Source organism: Nerophis ophidion, linkage group LG12 (assembly GCF_033978795.1).
Source record: "Nerophis ophidion isolate RoL-2023_Sa linkage group LG12, RoL_Noph_v1.0, whole genome shotgun sequence".
Taxonomy (NCBI): domain Eukaryota; kingdom Metazoa; phylum Chordata; class Actinopteri; order Syngnathiformes; family Syngnathidae; genus Nerophis; species Nerophis ophidion.
The window spans coordinates 20,734,535-20,754,356 of NC_084622.1; the positions used below are offsets into that span (position 1 = coordinate 20,734,535).

The window sequence follows — 19,822 nt, forward strand, 5'->3', positions numbered from 1 at the left end:
ATTTTATATTTTTGAGTAATGACAGTGAAAAGTTAAATAAAATCCTACTAAATATATTTGAGATCCGAAAGGTTCCCCACTCATAAAGGGATACATTATTTTTTTTTTACTATTAACACTTAAATTTCAAGATCAACTTCCGATATATCTGTCGATTTTTAAGTTTGAACTATTATTTCGTTTGTTTTATGCTCTTTTGTCAAAACTTTGATGATTTAAATGGCAACCACACAACATATGCAATATTTTTTCCACATAAAACATTTTAAAGTGATGATTTTTTAAGTAATCCCTCCAGGAAATAAGCGGTAGGAAATGGATGGATGGATGGATGGAATTCATTATAACAAAGATTTTTTTTTGTCCTTTTTTTTTTTTTGAGCAATGGAAAAAAATGAAAATAAAGACATAATCAATCAATCAATCAATCAATGTTTATTTATATAGCCCTAAATCACAAATGTCTCAAAGGACTGTACAAACCACTACGACTACGATATACTCGGAAGAACCCACATAAGGGCAAGGAAAACTCACACCCAGTCGGGCGGCAGTGACAATGATGACTATGAGAAACCTTGGAGAGGACCTCAAATGCCTGCATGGTAGCTTTGTGTCAACATTGCCACTTTTTCTCATTAGATTTCACCTCATTCCACTTTTTTTAAATGTTTTTTTTAAATTTTGCAATACTATCAATTTGGCAATTCTTGCAGAATGTTTGGCGGGCCGGTAAACGATTAGCTGCGGGCCGCCCTTTGGACACCCCTGATGTAAAGGAAAAGAGGTACGATTAAATAAGATCTGCTTCTTCCTACTCCTTTTCTTTTAATAGAGAAACTGGAAATAGCGATTGATTGATTGAAACTTTTTTAGTAGATTGTACAGTACATATTCCATACAATGTGTGATGATGTATCCTGTTGTATGCATGCATCTTCCAAATAAACTCAGACTCCACTCAACTCAAATACGACATTGCATACATGGTAATAGCATATTGAAAGTAAGTAAGCAGATGACATGAGAGGAAGGCAACATTCTTCCATGCAGACATGACAAAAGCGCCTTTAGTTGCATCAGCCAGCAGTCAATGAAGTGGCGGGTTCGGCTATAACTGACAGGCAGCTTGTCCAATGGGAACGCAGCGTTGAAGAAAAACTAGTGTGTGTGGACCAATCAGCGCTTAACAGTGGGCGTGTCCGTGGTTACTCCGCCCCCTTCTAGTCGAGGAGCGTGGAGAGTCAGCAGTGTGTTTGAATCCTAAACCGACTCATTCTGCGGCATTTGTGGCTAACGTGAGTATAAACATTCGTAGAAATCAACACAATGTACTGTTAGTATTCTGGAAGTCCGCACATTTGGAGTTGAAAGTCCATTTGTGCTGAACGTAGTCGGCTAGCCGGTGTCCTAGCTAACACTTCGCTAGCTAACGTCAGTTTGCTGTGAGCTGCAGAAACATAGTGAGCTACACTTGTTAAAAAACACTGTTATTATTAAGTTGAGTCCGAAAATGAGTACTAAGTTCGTATTTAAGATGCAAAAAAAAAAACAGTAGGAAGAAAGAGTGTTATTTGGTGTTCAAAATTCAAAATAGTCAAATTGCGATCGATTGAATGCCCTGTTTATAGAGATGTCCGATAATGGCTTTTATGCCGATATTGTCCAACTCTTAATTACCGATTCCGATACCAACCGATACTGATATATACAGTCGTGGAATTAATACATTAGTATGCCTAATTTACTTGTGGATGCATTAAACAATGAAACAAGATTTTCCAAAATAAATCAACTCAAGTTGTGGAAAAAAATGCCATTATTGCACTGCCATATTTATTATTGAAGTCATCCATCCATCCATTATCTACCGCTTATTCCCTTTTGGGGTCGCGGAGGGTGCTGGCGCCTATCTCAGCTACAATCGGGCGGAAGGCGGAGTACACACTGGACAAGTCGCCACCTCATTGCAGGGCCAACACAGATAGACAGACAACATTCACACTCACATTCACAAAGTACATATTTTTTTTGTAACATGCCTCAAAACAGCAGCTTGGAATTTGGGACATGCTCTCCCTGAGAGAGTATGAGAAGGTTGAGATGGGCGGGGTTGAGTTGGTGGGGGGCTCGACGTGGTTGTATATTGTAGCATCCCGGAAGAGTTAGTGCTGCAAGGGGTTCTGGGTATTTGTTCTGTTGTGTTACTAGGAGTGTAACGGTACACAAAAATTTCGTTTCGGTACGTACCTCGGTTCAGAGGTCACGGTTCGGTTCATTTTCAGTACAGTAAGAAAACAACAAAATATAAATTTTTTGATTATTTATTTAACAAATTTGATAAATCTTCCACCAAAAATATTTTTCTTAGTGGAATATTCGATGTGAAGTAATCGGAAACTTGGAAATGTCAATTATTCATAATAACATTGATTTTGATTCAGTATTAGGTTTTGAGCAATGACCGTTTGAAAGAAAGAAAAAAAAATGCTTTGTTTTATTAGTCAACGTTGCAACTTTTTCTAAATTACATTTAGCCTTTAAGCTTTTTTATTTCACTTTTGTTTATGTTTTTGTTTATTTTAATAGTATCTTTAGAATGTGCCGTGGGCCTTTAAAACATTAGCTGTAGGCCGCAAATGGCCTCCAGGGCACAATTTTGACACTTCTGCTATAGATAATAAAAAATAAAATCTGTTAAATCGATGGGTAAAAAGCAGAGCCTGGCGACGCATGCGCGTTTGATCATAACTCTCGCTCTCTCTGTCTCTGCCCCTCCCTCACGAATGTTGCTGCGCGCAACACTTTTTTTTTGTTTTGAACCCCTTCTTAACCCTGAACGTACATTGAAAATACACGCAACTCTAACTTAAAATGCCGGACATTTGAGCCATTTAAGAAACTCCACCTGGACAGCCCCGCAAAGAGGACATATCCCGTGAAAAGAGGAGGTGTGGTCAGTCTATCATAGCCCAGTCGTTGCTAGCATGCCGCGTGTTGTTGTTTTTTTGATTGATTGAAACTTTTATTAGTAGATTGCACAGTACAGTACATATTCCGTACAATTGACCACTAAATGGTAACACCCGAATAAGTTTTTTACCTTGTTTAAGTCGGGGTCCACGTAAATCAATTCATGGTGCCTCGGTGTGCATTGTTTACACAACGTGCGGTGCGCTACTTAATATGTCCGTATCGTTCGGTACACCTCCGAACCGAACCGAAACCCCCGTATGGGAACGGTTCAATACAAATACATGTACCGTTACACCCCTATGTGTTACGGTGCAGATGTTCTCCCGAAATGTGTTTGTCATTCTTGTTAGGTGTGGGTACACAGTGTGGCGCATATTTGTAACAGTGTTAAAGTTGTTTATATGGCCACCCTCAGTGTGACCTGTATGGCTGTTCACCAAGTAGGGCTGAGCGATATGGCCTTTTTTTTAATATCTCGATCATTTTTAGGCCATATCGCAATGCGCGATATATATCTTGATATTATGCCTTAGCCTTGAATTAACACTTGATACATATAATCGCAGCAGTATGATGATTCTACGTGTCTACATTAAAACATTCTTGTTCATAGTCCATTAATATATGCTCATTTTAAGCTTTCATGCAGAGAGGGAAATCACAGGTGTATACGTATGTGACGTATGACGTGACAATATGTTACGTATATAAGAAGGTGCGCTTGTTGTCTTTAAGAAAGAGGAACAAGGAAGAGCGGAAAGAGCCTGTAGTTTAAGGCCATCAGCTAAAACTGTGAGAACGTATTTTCGAATATCATGATATAGCAATTTTCTATATCGCACAGACACAAACCCGATATATCGAGTATATCGATATATCGCCCAGCCCTTGGGTGTACCCTGCTTTCAGCCCGATTGTAGCTGAGATAGGCTCCAGCACACCACTGCAACCCCGAAGGGAATAAGCGGTAGAAAATGGATGGATACGGTGCGGATGTTCTCCCGAAATGTGTTTGTCATTTTTGTTTGGTGTAGGTTCACAGTGTGGCGCATATTTGTAAAAGTGTTAACATTGTTTATATGGCCACCCTCAGTGTGACCTGTGTGTGTGAAGACTTGTGTGTGATATTATGTGATTGGGCCGGCACGCTAAGGCAGTGCCTTTTAAGGCACGCCTCCAATATTGTTGTCTGGGAGAAACTCGGGAGAATGGTTGCCCCTTGAGATTTTCGGGAAGGGCACTAAAATTCGGGAGTCTCCCGGGAAATCCGGGAGGGTTGGCAAGAATGACTGGGAGACGCAACTGCTCTGTACTTTCCCCTACGTCCGTGTACCACTCCGTACAGCGGCGTTTTAAAAAAGTCATAAATTTTACTTTTTGAAACCGATACCGATAATTTCCAATATTACTTTTTAAATCATATATCAGCAGTCCGATATTATCAGACATCTCTACCTGTTTACACATTGGCCTGGATGATGTGTTTGTCATTCTTGTTTGGTGTGGGTTCACAGTGTGGCACATATTTGTAACAGTGTTAAAGTTGTTTATACGGCCACCCTCAGTGTGACCTGTATTTCTGTTGATCAAGTATGCCTTGCATTCACTTGTGTGTTTGTGTTAAAGCCGCATATGTTATGTTACTGGGCCGGCACGCTGTTTGTATTGAGTGGACGTGACGACAGGTTGTAGAGGACGCTAAAGGCAGTGCCTTTAAGGCACGCCCCCAATATTGTTGGCCGGGTGGAACTCGGGAGAAATTTGGGAGAATTGTTGCCCCAGGAGATTTTCGGGAGGGGCACTGAAATTCGGTAGTCTTCCCGGAAAATCGGGATGGTTGGCAAGTATGCGTGATTTTGAAGAAGGACCTGAGCCGGAAGGCGAACCTCTCAATTTACCGGTAGATCTACGTTCCCATCCTCACCTATGGTCATGAGCTTTGGGGTTTTGACCGAAAGGACAAGATCACGGGTACAAGCGGCGGAAATTAGCTTCCTTCCCTGGGTGGCGGGGCTCTCCCTTAGAGATAGTGTGAGAAGCTCTGTCTTTCGGGAGGAACTCAGAGTAAAGCCACTGTTCCTCTACATCGAGAGGAGCCAGATGAGGTGGTTCGGGCATCTGGTCAGGATGCCACCCGAACGCCTCCCAAGGGAGGTGTTTAGGGTAGGGCACGTCCAACCAGTAGGAGGCCAAGGGGAAGACCCAGGACACGTTGGGAAGAGTATGTCTCTCTGCTAGCCTGGGAACGCCTCGGGATCGCCTGGGAGGAGCTGGACGAAGTGGCTGGGGAGCGAGAAGTCTGTATATTGTAGCGTCCCGGAAGAGTTAGTGCTGCAAGGGGGTCTGGGTATTTGTTCTGTTGTGTTACGGTGTGGATGTTCTCCTGAAATGTGTGTGCCATTCTTGTTTGGTGTGGGTTCACAGTGTGGCACATATTTGTAACAGTGTTAAAGTTGTTTATGGCCGGGCTCTCCCTTAGAGGTAGGGTGAGAAGGTCTGTCTTTCGGGAGGAACTCAGAGTAAAGCCGCTGTTCCTCTACATCGAGAGGAGCCAGATGAGGTGGTTCAGGCATCTGGGTCTTCCCCTTGGCCCTTGGTCTGGGCTTCTCTGTTTAGGCTGCTGCCCCCGCAACCTGACCTCGGATAAGCGGCAGAAAATGGATGCCTGGATGGATATATTTTTATATAATATATACAATAAATAACAAATCCCAATTACCATGTACAATATTACAGTATATGTAACGGCTGCAGCAAAAAAAAAAGAAAAGGGCAGCATAAAATAATGAGTAGTTTCAGCAGAAAATATACATTATAAACAAAGAGAGGCTATCTAACATAGAAGCGGTCAGGTAATAGACAGATATAATCTATTTCTGTATTGCGATTGATTATACATTTTACATGATTATAATTATAATTTTCCAGCCATCCATCCATTTTCTTATAATGTTATACATATAAAAGCATTATGCATATTATAATATTAAACAAATGAGTGAAATAGTGGTTGCTGGTTAATTACACATTATTCAACATTATATTTTGGACATATTAGCTGTCACCTTGTAATGAAGAAGGTTGTTTGCTGTTTTTTACTGCAGCCTCAGCTGATGCATTCACCGTGATGTCTTCTGTCTAACACTCTTTAGTGAACGGCCTGTTCTCAGATGGGGAAGTTTCCATCTCATTATTCTCAATGATTTTTCACCTTCCATCGTTGTCAGCCCAGTGGTTTAGTAGTCAGGCCCGGGCCGTGACTGTTTACCTTTGCTTGTGGGCCCCAGAGAGCTCCAGGCTTGCAGCTGCCTGGTTTCCTTTGCTTACCAGTTTATGAATGAACACAGCGCACTAATAGGGACTTGTAATTAAAGAGCGCTCCATGCTCTTATGACGCATATGGGGGTAGGTGTGTTGTCTTTTAAAGTATTTCCAAATGGATGTGCATGTGGTGTTCAAATAACGTAACTGTAGTAGCAGTTCGCCAATACTAAGTTTTCAAATCAATCTTTACTTAAATCAAATCAAAAGTTTCCACTGCTGCACCGTTTTCTAGTGTACAGGCATGGGAAGAATATAATTTTCAAAACAAAGTATAATTGAAATGTAAATGCGGTTTATTGATCCAAAATCAGGCAAACAAATAAATGTACCTTTTCCATTACGTTAAAAATATTTTCCCACTTTGTTGCATACTAGTCTCTTACAAACAGGCTTTATATTATATTCATAATGTGGCCAAATGAAACAAAAAATAATACAAGAAGAAAGAAAACACCTCAACTAATCAGATAACAGATTAACTAAAATAGAATGATTATGAAATTTAATTTACTAGACTAATGAACACTAAATAGCTTAAATGCTACAAAATGTGTAAATAGCTCCAGGAGCGACTTTTTGGGGGGGAAAAACAGCCAGAGCAAGTTACTCTAATTAGTAAATACAAAACTAACGAACACCAAATACCCTTAGTGTTAAAAAATGTGTAAAAAGCTTCAGCAGTAACCTTTGGCAAAAACAAACAAACAGGGAATATGTACATTTGAGTACCATTTTACATGACAACATTTTCAACTAAAACCTTTGACTGAACCCACAAACGTGGTCCCCATCTCAATGTGAAAAAAAAAAAGGTTGCAATTAGGGATGGGTGCCTTTCACATTTTGATACAGTACCAATTTCTGGTACTTTGTGATCCATACCGTTACTCAATGGTGCCAATTTTCAGTACTTCTTGTGTGTGTTCATGTAGTAATAATTGTTAATTTAATTTGTTTAATGATAACATTTTTTAGTATGCATTCATTTCACTGTCCTAAGTGTGTTGCTATAATCTTTTCCCAACATACTTGGCCAATAAGTCTGATTGTGACTTGGATTAAGTTGAATGTCTAAGTCTTGCCTTTTGTTGAGCCCTACACAGTGTTCATTCATTATTTATTGTAATTATCAAACAGCTCATTGATTATAAGGTGCATCTTAGTTGTATTTTTGACTGACATATTTGGAGGTGTTTAACTCGCTATGTAAATTTAGCAATGGTAAATCATTAACACATATATAGCATAGTCAATGGAAATTAGCATCGCGCTAGGGCATATTAGTCTTTCCCATTTGCATCTTTTCAAATTATATTTTCGAGTGCTTTCTATCAGGCATGCTTGCTTTGTTGGCCATGAAAATTGCAACATTACTTAAAGTCTACGAATATACCTTTTTCGCCCACTGAGTGCTTTAGCTGGTGCTGAGACCGCAACTGGATCCAACATTTCGTGCAGCAAAGGTACCGCCATATAGAGGGCTTTGGATTTTTGGGTAATGTATCCCACAATGCATTGCCAGCAGCCATATTGAAAGGCTAGCGTCATCGTTCACGATAGCGCTACAAACACGTAATATTTCCAAATCAATCAGTGGAAATAACATTGCACTGGCTGGGATACAATGGAGTAATACTGGGAGTCATCCGATAAGAAGTCCCTTCGTCGTTATAAGGAGAAAGCAGTAATTGGATGCAAGGCGTCAAAGCGAGGGACATGCACTTTGAGAAACGATCCGACCCAAGTTTAACACCCTTGATAATCATGGATAACCACTTTAATGTCATCTCAGTATACTGTGAGTGGAAGGCAGGACTGGGAGAAGGTTGTTCTCGTGTAGTTTTAATTTTGTTTCATGTGGATGCTACAGTCTGGATGAAAGAAGTGAGTACAGTATCCATTATCATGTCAACTACTATCAATGTTCTTCGACCAATCACATGAAATTGACCCAAAGTGCAGCTGTCATTTATTTTAAATTAATTTCCATTTACAAAAATGTCTTAATTGCCTGAAATTAAATGACTTGAACAAACACGCCATTCACTCTTCTTTTAGCCCCTTCTGTTTGTCCAGGAATACGCTTAGGAATGCAAGAAAAGCTAGTAATTCCTCTCCCACTTTGATTGTGGCAGTTGACAATTGATGAACGATCAGCAACAATGAGCATGTTTACAAATGAAGGGTTCTAATATGGTCAATGGCAATGAATTGTGGGACATGTACAAACATCCGAAGCCCTCTATAGTACCGTTTGTTTACGCAAATTATAACTATGTTTTGCAGACAGAATTTGGTCAGTATCTATAAAAGTACCGAATTCGGTTCCCATCCATTTAATGATATGAAATAAAATCTGTAATTTGTGTAAAACTGCACTGCTGATGCTCTCGTTCAGGGGTCCCTAACCTTTTTTTGAAACAGGGTCTGGTTAATGTAGGCAATATTTTAATGTGCCGGCCTTCCACGTGTGGCAAATAAATACAGCAAACATACGCGTATGAAAAATACAACTCACTATAACTGTGCATTAGTGGGAGTGTTGGGTTGTTTCTTTTGTGATGAGATGGGGGCTGCAGATGGAAATTAGCCTTTGGCTACAATCTGGCATATATACGTTTTTAGATGTTCATTAATGTACATTGTCCCATGTAACAAATATATAAGAAATCGCAACTTCCTATCAAGGTGTTTACCATTAATCTATGAACGCAGCTTATTGGTGTGTCTAGTGGAACAGGCGAAAGTTAAGTCATTGAAAACGTGGTCGTTTTTAACTTATTAAATGTTTCAGTGCAGCCCCGTAGCAAATGCGTACGGTACAGGGTCGGGGACCACTGCTTTAGTTGTATACAGTAAAGTGTTATATCCAGGGAAAAACTATACATTTTTCCTGGTCTGAATTATATAACAAGCGTAATTGTTGTTTATTGTGTTTAGGCTTCAAATTAAGATTAAACTAATATTATTACAATCCAACCTGTATGTTAATTGAGTTAAAGATTATTCAATGTGCGTCACATTTTCCCTGAAGCCCAAATATTTTCCAAAGCAAATTTGCACAAAGCAGGATGATTGTTTTTATTTGCGTTTTATTGTAATTTATTTGATTGCTGCATTCGGCAACAGCTATGCCTCACTAAATGCTACAAGGTTTCCTCATATTTGCAATACACATGTGGCGGTGAAGGTGTGGTAGGGCCGTGGGCAACATGCCATCCTCATAAAAGATGTCATGATTAATTTAATCAGTGATAATGCATGTGCTTTCTTATACATATATTTAAAAAAAATATGTTACTAGTATTAAAATTTCTTATCTCCTTTTGCTCTATTTTTCAATTGTTGCTGCTTATTGTAAAAGGTAACACAGGATACACTATATTCTGCCCTCACAGAATGTTGAAATTTAGTTTTCCAAATATGTAAACAGTCCTTTAAATTAGAGATTAAAAAAAAATCACTTAAAGTGGTTTATTGATATTCTCCACCATGAAGTCACTGTAAAACGAAGCAAACTGAGGAAAGTACACTATATACACATGAAGTGCACATACCAGAATAAATCACATTTAATTAATAATACAATTTAGAATAAACGGGGGAAAAAAAGCAATACGCGTTTACATACAGGATGAAGGTTGGCCCTAATGCGAACGTATAGTGGACAAGCTTATTGACAGGCTAACGAAAATTTGCATGTCCTATTGCAGGGCACATATATAGAAAAACAATCATTTATACTCCCATTCGTACCAATGGGCAATCTAAAGTCTCCCATGATCTTAACATGGATATGTTTGGAACGGTGGGAGGAAATGTGTGAGAAAAGCCACACACGCACAGGAACATGCAAACTCCACACAGAGATGTCCAAGTTCAAAGACGTAGGCAGAGTGAAGTTTGACTTTAGGGTCGGCAGTAATGTCAAAATTATGGTAGAATTCACAGGCTCAATTGAACAAGAAATCAATCAATCAATCAATGTTTATTTATATAGCCCTAAATCACAAATGTCTCAAAGGACTGTACAAACCATTACGACTACGACATCCTCGGAAGAACCCACAAAAGGGCAAGGAAAACTCACACCCAGTGGGCAGGGAGATGCACTAATTAACTTGAAATACTTTTGTCTTGAACTTTCTCTCCTTGCTTCAGCCGAGTGCCAATTCAGAGGCATGGTTTTCCAAAATAAAACATAGAGGAACATTATGATATTTGAGATAATTTTGTAATTATGGCCAATAGTGTGTAAATAATAGACTGTATACAATATAGCCTTCCACAGAGTATATCACTAAAAAAACAAAACATTTTTTAGGGTATGGTGGCTTTTATTTTGCTGTGACAGTACGCCAGGCTTCACGGTGGCAGAGGGGTTAGTGCGTCTGCCTCACAATATGAAGTTCCTGCAGTCCTGGGTTCACATCCAGGCTCGGGATCTTTCTGTGTGGATTTTGCATGTTCTCCCCGTGAATGCGTGGGTTCCCTCCGGGTACTCCGGCTTCCTCCCACTTCCAAAGACATGCACCTGGGGATAGGTTGATTGGCAACACTAAATTGGCCCTAGTGTGTGAATGTGAGTGTGAATGTTGTCTGTCTATCTGTGTTAGCCCTGCGATGAGGTGGCAACTTGTCCAGGGTGTACCCTGCCTTCCGCCCGATTGTAGCTGAGATAGGCGCCAGCGCCCCCCGCGACCCCGAAAGGGAATAAGCGGTAGGAAATGGATGGATGGATGGAGTACGCCAGGCTCAATTACATTTTGGAACAACCCGGGGCTAATTTGTAGGTGACAAAATATCTAAGAATGTCACAGAGAAACAGCTTGTTAGAATACACTGCTCCTTGACTGCAGGCTGGAATCTTGAATTTCATTATCAGTCACAATAGGGGCAAAGCTTTTTATATTTATCAAAATATATTGTCGTTGGCTTTCTTAGTCTTTGTTAATTGAGGGTTTTTATGATTTAAATAATTACAAAACAGTATTTCGCATCCGTGCAATACTGTTTGTGATTGTTAAGATGTTATGTCTGTTGATGTACTGTTTGCTTTTTGTGGCTTTTGGGGGATTGATTGCACAGTTGCTGAGTCCAAGACACATTTCCCTGAGTGGGAGAATACAGTGTACGGTTGCTGGAATCTGAAATCATTAAGGCCAAGAATGTTCATGTTTTTGGTGCCATCAAGATTGGTGGAATTAGACTTACAGGCAAAACAACAGGCTTCAACATGCTATGACGTGTTATGTGACTGTTTCATGTTCAAAACACAAACGCATTGTTCTTTATTCCATAGAGCTGATTCGGAATGGATTCTTCTTTGAGTGCAGCTCAAATCCGCCAGAAGTTCATTGACTTCTTTCACCGCTATGAGCACCAGTATGTGCACTCGTCATCCACCATCCCTATGGACGACCCCACGCTGCTGTTTGCCAATGCTGGCATGAACCAGGTAAACTGTGTTTACTTCTGTTGTGACACCACATTATTGTGACTTGACATTGACATGGCACTGATTTATTCTACATACATTGGTACCTCAGTATTCCGGTTCCCAATAGTCGAAATTGTTAATAAAAAAAGTATTTTACATCAGAAATATCCATCCATCCATCCATTATCTACCGCTTATTCCCTTTTGGGGTCGCGTAGGGCGCTGGCGCCTATCTCAGCTACAATTGGGCAGAAGGCGTTTTACACCCTGGACAAGTCGCCACCTCATTGCAGGGCCAACACACATATAAACAGTAAATGCTGGTAATACACTAAAATAGCACAAACTTCAACCTAATGGCTGATAGTTTTACGCGAACGATGCAAATGATGCAACTCAAAAGTAATATAAGCACAAAACACATTTTATAAAAAATACTTGTAGATTTTGGGCAGAAAACAATGTGAAATACATATTAACGATGAATGAAATAAATAAATGAACATTTAACCCCAATTTAAGTTTCATTGTATCCATTGAACCATATCCAATCTTATTTACAATCCGCAAAGTGTGTAAAAACACAGTTTAAACATTACAAAATGCCACAAATTCAGTCAGGCATTTTGAATATTTCGCTCCAAATACCTTTGGCTATTACCGGATATTGACGTCACAATGGGAACGTTTCTGCACTCTGACCATAGTATCAGATCAGTCATTCTGGAAATATGCCAAAATTTGAGAGAGATCTGCTCTCTGTCATTCACAATCCCCATACAAGACATTAACACATATTGTTCTTTTTGTTATGCATTCTAAGTCAAAAATAAATACGTAAAAAGTCCACTAACAATGTAGTTAATGGTGGCTATCTATTTCACCCACAAAACCATCCAAATAACCATCCAAAACCTGATAACAGTATTCTATATACATATTGTGACCTGAATATTAACCAAATATTAGCAATGTTATTATAAGCCCTAACGCAGACAAACTATTTCTTAGCGGCGCAATGATACAGACAGCTAAGTTGCCCTCTGCTGCCTTTACTGTGAGCCGGCATCGATGTCCTGCTGCTCCCGCATCATCGCGTCTCGGCTCGTCAACGTTATTCTAGATTATAAATCATCCCTCTCATCTAGATAATAGGATAATTTAACAATAGATCTAGAAGATGTTTATTTGTGATGTTAAAGGGGAACATTATCACAATTTCTAAAGGGTTAAAACCAATAAAAATCAGTTCCCAGTAGCTTATTTTATTTTTCAAAGTTTTTCTCCAAATTTTACCCATCACGCAATATCCCGAAAAACAGCTTCAAAGTGCCTGATTTAACCGTCGTTATATCCACCCGTCCATTATCCTGTGGCGTCACAGCGTGATCACACAGAAACAAGCATGGCTGATAGCACAGAAAGGTATAGCGATATTAGCTCGGATTAAGACTCAGATTTCAGCGCCGTAAGCGATTCAACAGATTACAGGGGACGGCGTGGCGAAGTTGGTAGAGTGGCTGTGCCAGCAATCTGAGGGTTATTGGTTCAATCCCCACCTTCTACCATCCTAGTCACGTCCGTTGTGTCCTTGGGCAAGACACTTCACCCTTGCTCCTGATGGGTCCTGGTGAGCGCCTTGCATGGCAGCTCCCTCCGTCAGTGTGTGAATGTGTGTAAATGGGTGAACGTGGAAATACTGTCAAAGCGCTTTGGGCTGAGCGCTATACAAGTACAACCCATTTACCATTTACCATTACGCATGCATTGAAACGGATGGTGTGGAGGCAGGTACCAGAAACAAAATTAAAGAAGAAACAGAAGCTTTTGAGCCATATCACAACAGACAGCGGCACGGGAGGAAGCGCGGACAAATTCTGTGATCGCCTTCTAACGTGTTTGTTTGGCATTAAATGTGGGTGTAGGGAAAGGCTGGATGCAAATATAGCTACAAATGAGGCATAATGATGCAATATGTACATACATCTAGCATAAATAGCATGCTAGCATCGATTAGCTTGCAGTCATGCCGTGACCAAATATGTCTGATTAGCACACTCCACACAAGTCAATAACATCAACAAAGCTCACCTTTGTGATTTTGTTGACTTTATCGTTGGAAATGCATCTGCTTTGAGTGTCGCAGGATATCCACACATTCTTGCCATCTCTGTCGTAGCATAGCTGTCGTCGGTAAAGTGTGCGGAACAAACGAGGGACTTTCACATCTTTTGACCACTGTTGCAACTTAAATCCGTCTCTGTTCATGTTGTTACAACCTCCGACAACACACCGACGAGGCATGATGTCTCCAAGATACCGGAAAACAGTCGAAAAAACGGAAAATAACAGAGCTGATTTGACTTTGTGTGTGTAATGTGTTTGAGAAAATGGCGGGTCGCTTCGCGATGTGACGTCACAGGTGAAAGGTCCTTGCTCCGACAGGTGAAAGGCGTTTAAATCGCCAAATTCACCCTTTTAGAGTTCGGAAATCGGTTAAAAAAACATATGGTCTTTTTTCTGCAACATCAAGGTTTTTATTGATGCTTACATAGGTCTGGTGATAATGTTCCCCTTTAAATGCATACCCGGAGATGGAGACAAACACACACAACCAAAGACAGTGTCTTCGTGTGGATCGTGATTAATTCTTCATTTAAACGGGAAGATATGGACATCCAGTCAGTTATCATCGAAGTAAGAGCAGATATTGTACAGTAAGTTATAATTTTTTTATGTTTGTATTTAGAGATCTCCAATAACATCGGACTGCCGATAATATCGGCTGATAAATGCTTCAAAATGTAAAATCGGAAATGATTGGTATCTGTCTCAAAAAGTAAAATGTATGACTTTTTTTAAACGCCGCTGTACAGAGTGGTACACGGACGTAGGGTGAAGTACAGAGCGCCAATAAACCTTCAAGGCACTGGCTTTTGCGTGCCGGCCCAATCACATGATATCTATGGCTTTTCACACACACACACACACACACACACACACACACACGCACACGCACACACACACACACACACACACACACACACACACAAGTGAATGCACAGCATATGTGATCAACAGCCATACAGGTCACACTGCGGGTGGCCATATTAACAACTTAAACACTGTTACAAATATGCGCCACACTGTGAACCCACACCAAACAAGAATGACAAACACATTTCGGGAGAACATCTGCACCGTAACACAACATAAACAAAGCAGAACAAATACCCAGAACCCCTTGCAACACTAACTCTTCCGGGACGCTATAATATACACCCCCTAACCCCTGCCCCCACTTCAACCTCCTCATGCTCTCTCAGAGAGAGCCTGTCCCAAATTCCAAGCTGCTGTTTTGAGGCATGTTAAAAAAAATAATGCACTTTGTGACTTGAATAATAATTATGGCAATGCCATGTTGGCATTTTATTCCATAACTTGAGGTGATTTATTTTGGAAAACCTTATTTCATTGTTTAATGCAGCCAGCGGGGCATCACAGCAAAATTAGGCATAATAATGTGTTAATTCCACGACTGTATATATCGGTATCAGTTGATATCGGAATGGGTAATTAAGAGTTGGACAATATCGGCAAAAAAGCCATAATCGAACATCTCTATTTGTATTTCTGGTTTAGCTTTTAGCTATACTGCTAAATACTGCGGGATTTGTTCAGCCGAGCTTCTAAAACTTGTAGCTCATCCTCCTTATATTCAGGGTCAACAGTGTGAAGTTCTGGATCATAATTTTGCCCAAAATAATCCTTGTTGGCTCTCACAAAGTCTGCACTATTGGCATTGTTTTTGGTGGGGAGGAGATCCCCGGTCTACCACTATGTTACGCGATCACGTGACTGGCTTTCTCATTATTCCTTCAAATGGCTCAGGAATCTCCATTAGTTTGATACTATTTTGATCCTATCTGTTTATTTGCAAACTTTAGGTGTCATCAATCAGATATATATGATAATAGCTTCAATATAGAGGCAACTTGTTTTTCCACTCCACTGTTACTTTAAGAACTTTCAGTTTTAGTTTATTTTAGCGGCTCCAATGGACCAAAGCGGTACAGTTTTGCCTGAAGGAAGACCACCTCTGAAATTCCGACTTCCCAGTACAAATGGAATGCTTGCACGTAGGCGCCTTAGCATCGACTTCAGTCTTTTTAACGAATGGCAAAAGGGGAGTGATGTATGCCATAAAGCAGGTCAGCACATTCGTATTGTTTTTTGTGCGGCAGGAACCCTCCTCAAAATTCCTATTGTGCCAGTAGAAGCGATACAAACCCCCTCAGGCCTTGAAATTGCTTCTCAAAAGTTTTCTGTTTCGCCCACCTCTCAGGAAGAAGAACATTTTTCGCGCCCCCCACTCTCCACCGTCATTTGGCTATAAAATTAAAGATAGCTCTACCTCTGCTCAACATTGTAAGCTTATTGACATTAAAGGAAACTACACACTGGTCTTTCCTTCTCTCCCGCCAAGACATCCACTTGAACGTCACCATTCTACTTTGCTTTGGGTTGTTTGTTAAAGGGGAACATTATCACAATTTCATAAGGGTTAAAAACAATAAAAATCAGTTCCCAGTGGCTTGTTGTATTTTTTGAAGTTTTTTTCAAAATTTTACCGGTCTCGGAATATCCCTAAATAAGGCTTTAAAGTGCCTTATTTTCGACTCTCTGCGAAGACACTGGCCATTTCCCTGTGACGTCACACAGTGCTGCCAATGTAAACAAACAATGGGAATACCACAGCAAGATATAGTGACATTAGCTCGGATTCAAACTCGGATTTCAGCGACTTAAACGATTCAACAGATTACGCATGTATTGAAACAGATGGTTGGAGTATGAAAATATTGAAGAAGAAACTGAAGCTATTGAGCGAACATCTATTGACGCTATTCATAGCCATAGCATGGCCGAATAGCTGCGTTAGAATCGCCGATAAAATGTGCGGACCAAACGATCAGGACTTTCGCATCTTTTGACACTGGAGCAACTTAAATCCGTCGATTGGGAAGTGTTTTTTTCGCATTAAAAGTGGGTGGAAGGAAAGGTAATATAGTTGCAAATGCATCTACAGGTTATCCATACATCTCTGTTCCATGTCTGCTTTAGCACCGCCGGTAAGTAGCATGTTAGCATCGATTAGCGTAGCATGTTAGCATCGATTAGCTGGCAGTCAACATCAACAAAACTCACCTTTGTGATTTCGTTGACTATCGTTGCAAATGCATCTGCAGGTTATCCATACATCTCTGTGCCATGTCTGCCTTAGCATCGCCGGTAAAATGTGGAGACACTCCGGTACATTCAATGGGGGTCTGGCGGCAGACACTTTCGCATCTTCGGGCCAGTGGTGCAACTTGAATCCCTCCCTGTTAGTGTTGTTACAAGCTCCGACAACACACCGTCGAGGCATGATGTCTCCAAGGTTCCAAAAAATAGTCAAAAAAACGGAAAATAACAGAGCTGAGACCCGGTGTTTGTAATGTGTTGAAAATGAAAATGGTGGGTGTGTTACCTCGGCGACGTCACATTCTGACGTCATCGCCTCCAGCCCGATAAACAGAAAGGCGTTTAATTCGCCAAAATTCACCCATTTGGAGTTCGGAAATCGGTTAAAAAAATAGATGGTCTTTTTTCTGCACCATCAAGGTATATATTGACGCTTACATAGGTCTGGTGATAATGTTCCCTTTTAAAACCTTGTATTTCTCACATTTTTTTTATCAAACTGCTGGCAGTCCACCTTATTTTTAAATGCACAAATAAAAATAAAAGAACACTTTTCCCTTTATTAAGTCATTTTGTTGGCGATAAATGTAGAGGTAGGAGGGGAGAGCCACACGGACGTCACCTTTGCCAAACGGGTGTCACCTTCGTAATTTGCCACAAGTTTTTTCTGAAATTCAATAGTGTTGCTCACATTCTTTATTGAAGTGTTGGCGCAGGAGCAGTAACATGAATAATCATAATTCAGAATAAACCACAAATTAGGTGCAATGTTTACCCAACTGCAGTACAAACTGTCTCTTTCTCTCGTTTAGTTCAAGCCCATCTTCCTTAACACTATCGATCCGTCCCACCCCATGGCAAGGCTACGTCGTGCAGCCAACACCCAGAAGTGTATCCGTGCAGGAGGAAAACATAACGACCTGGACGATGTGGGCAAAGACGTGTACCATCACACCTTCTTTGAAATGTTGGGATCCTGGTCCTTTGGGGACTACTTCAAGGTACGATGGCTATTTTGTGATAATAGCATTCTTACACTGGAGTGGCTAGAACCTTTTGCTACAATTAATGTTTGCATTGATGCAAATCTTAATAACTTTGATTTGACGCCCGCTGTATGCTGGGATATATTGCTTATAATATCTGTTTTGCACGCCATTCTTCTGGAGAGACCAACTATCCTGTTAATATTTCTTCCGCTCTCTTGCCATTCCCTTATTGCGCAACCTTCCACTACATGATGCAGCAACTGGCCTGTAAGATGGCTTTGGAACTGTTGACCGAGGAGTTTGGCATTTCCATCGACCGCCTGTATGTTACCTACTTTGGGGGTAATGAGGATGCAGGGCTGGAGGCTGACCTGGAGTGCAAAGAAATCTGGATGGCTCTCGGGTGAGTGAAGTTCGTGGAATAATTGGCAATGTATCCATTTTACAGAAAAGTACTTAAATTTACAAGCTGAATTGGTTTTAGTCTCAATTACTGCAATAGCATTCTCTACGGTGTTCCATGCAAAACCCTTGATAAACTTTAGTGTATTCAAAACTCCGTTACCCGCCTTCTCACTCACACTCAGCCCCTCGACAGCATCACGCCCATCCTCCAAAACCTCCATGAGCTTGCAATTAAACATCACCTACATTTTAATATCCTCCGACTCATTTTCAAAGCACTGCATAATCTGGCTCCCCCCCTAACTCACAGACTTCCCCACCTGCTCTCCCCAACCCGTCACCTCGCTTCTCTGACGCCGACCTCCTTTCCCCCCCCTCATTGGCCAAGCACCGGACCTGGGGGCACAAAGCTTTAAGCGTTGCTGCCCCCGCCCTCAAGAACTCCCTCCCTGCTTATCGTATTCTCTTAATTCAACTTTTTTGCTGGTTGTAAAGTGTCTTTGAGTTTTTTTGTTATTAGTATGAATCTCCTAACTAAAAGTACTTGTATCTCAAATCAATGTCACACACGATTGCTTGCCCGGTCGCTCGATATTAGGACCAGATAATTTGGCTCTTACATGGTTCACTGTGACATTTGAAACACCAACTTCTGCCGTGATTGATTGATTGATTGATTGATTGATACTTTTATTAGTAGATTGCACAGTACAGTACATATTCCGTACAATTGACCATTAAATGGTAACACCCGAATAAGTTTTTCAACTTGTTTAAGTCGGGGTCCACGTTAATCAATTCATGGTAAATGGATGCCTGTAGCAAAAAAGGTTTGTTTGGATCATAAAGCACAACAATTAGCAGAGAGAGAGCTTATCCAAAAACACTCTTAAATTAAAAAATATTGAAATTCAACGACTTGTTGCATTTGCAAACAGCTAAAATTATGTACAAAGTAAACTATAACCTGCTATCCAAGAATGTACAACAATTATTCTCAAGAAAATAGGAGAAATACTGTATAACCTTAGAGGAAAATATAATTGAAAACATTTTTATGCAAGTGCAGCACTTAAGACCTTTATTATATCAGTATGTGGAATTTAATTATGGATTGGTTCACAAAGTACAAAGAATAATAATCATGATAAACATCTTGAACCTTTTTTAAAAAAAATTAGATATTCTCGTTTATCTTCTAGGTCAGTGGTTCTCAAATGGGGGTACTTGAAAGTATGCCAAGGGGTACGTGAGATTTTTTTTTTAAATATTTTAAAAATAGCCACAATTCAAAAATCCCTTATATGTATATTTATTGAATAATACTTCAACAAAATATGAATGTAAGTTCATAAACTGTGAAAAGAAATGCAACAATGCAATATTCACTGTTGACAGCTATATTTTTGTGGACATGTTCCATAAATATTGATGTTAAAGATTT

At 40.2% G+C, this 19,822-nt stretch overlaps 1 protein-coding gene across 1 annotated transcript in view; it reads left to right on the forward strand.

The window, feature by feature from the left end:
* Positions 1 to 1,142: 1,142 nt before the first annotated feature.
* The window catches only part of LOC133563117 (alanine--tRNA ligase, cytoplasmic-like), a 39,640-nt gene continuing 20,960 nt past the window's right edge, over positions 1,143 to 19,822 (forward strand). Inside the window, exons 1-4 of the mRNA XM_061917067.1 lie at positions 1,143 to 1,298; positions 11,603 to 11,758; positions 17,797 to 17,985; positions 18,231 to 18,376. Coding sequence (XP_061773051.1) covers positions 11,615 to 11,758; positions 17,797 to 17,985; positions 18,231 to 18,376 — 479 coding nt within the window. The 5' untranslated portion in view covers positions 1,143 to 1,298; positions 11,603 to 11,614. The remainder of the gene's footprint in view (positions 1,299 to 11,602; positions 11,759 to 17,796; positions 17,986 to 18,230; positions 18,377 to 19,822) is intronic.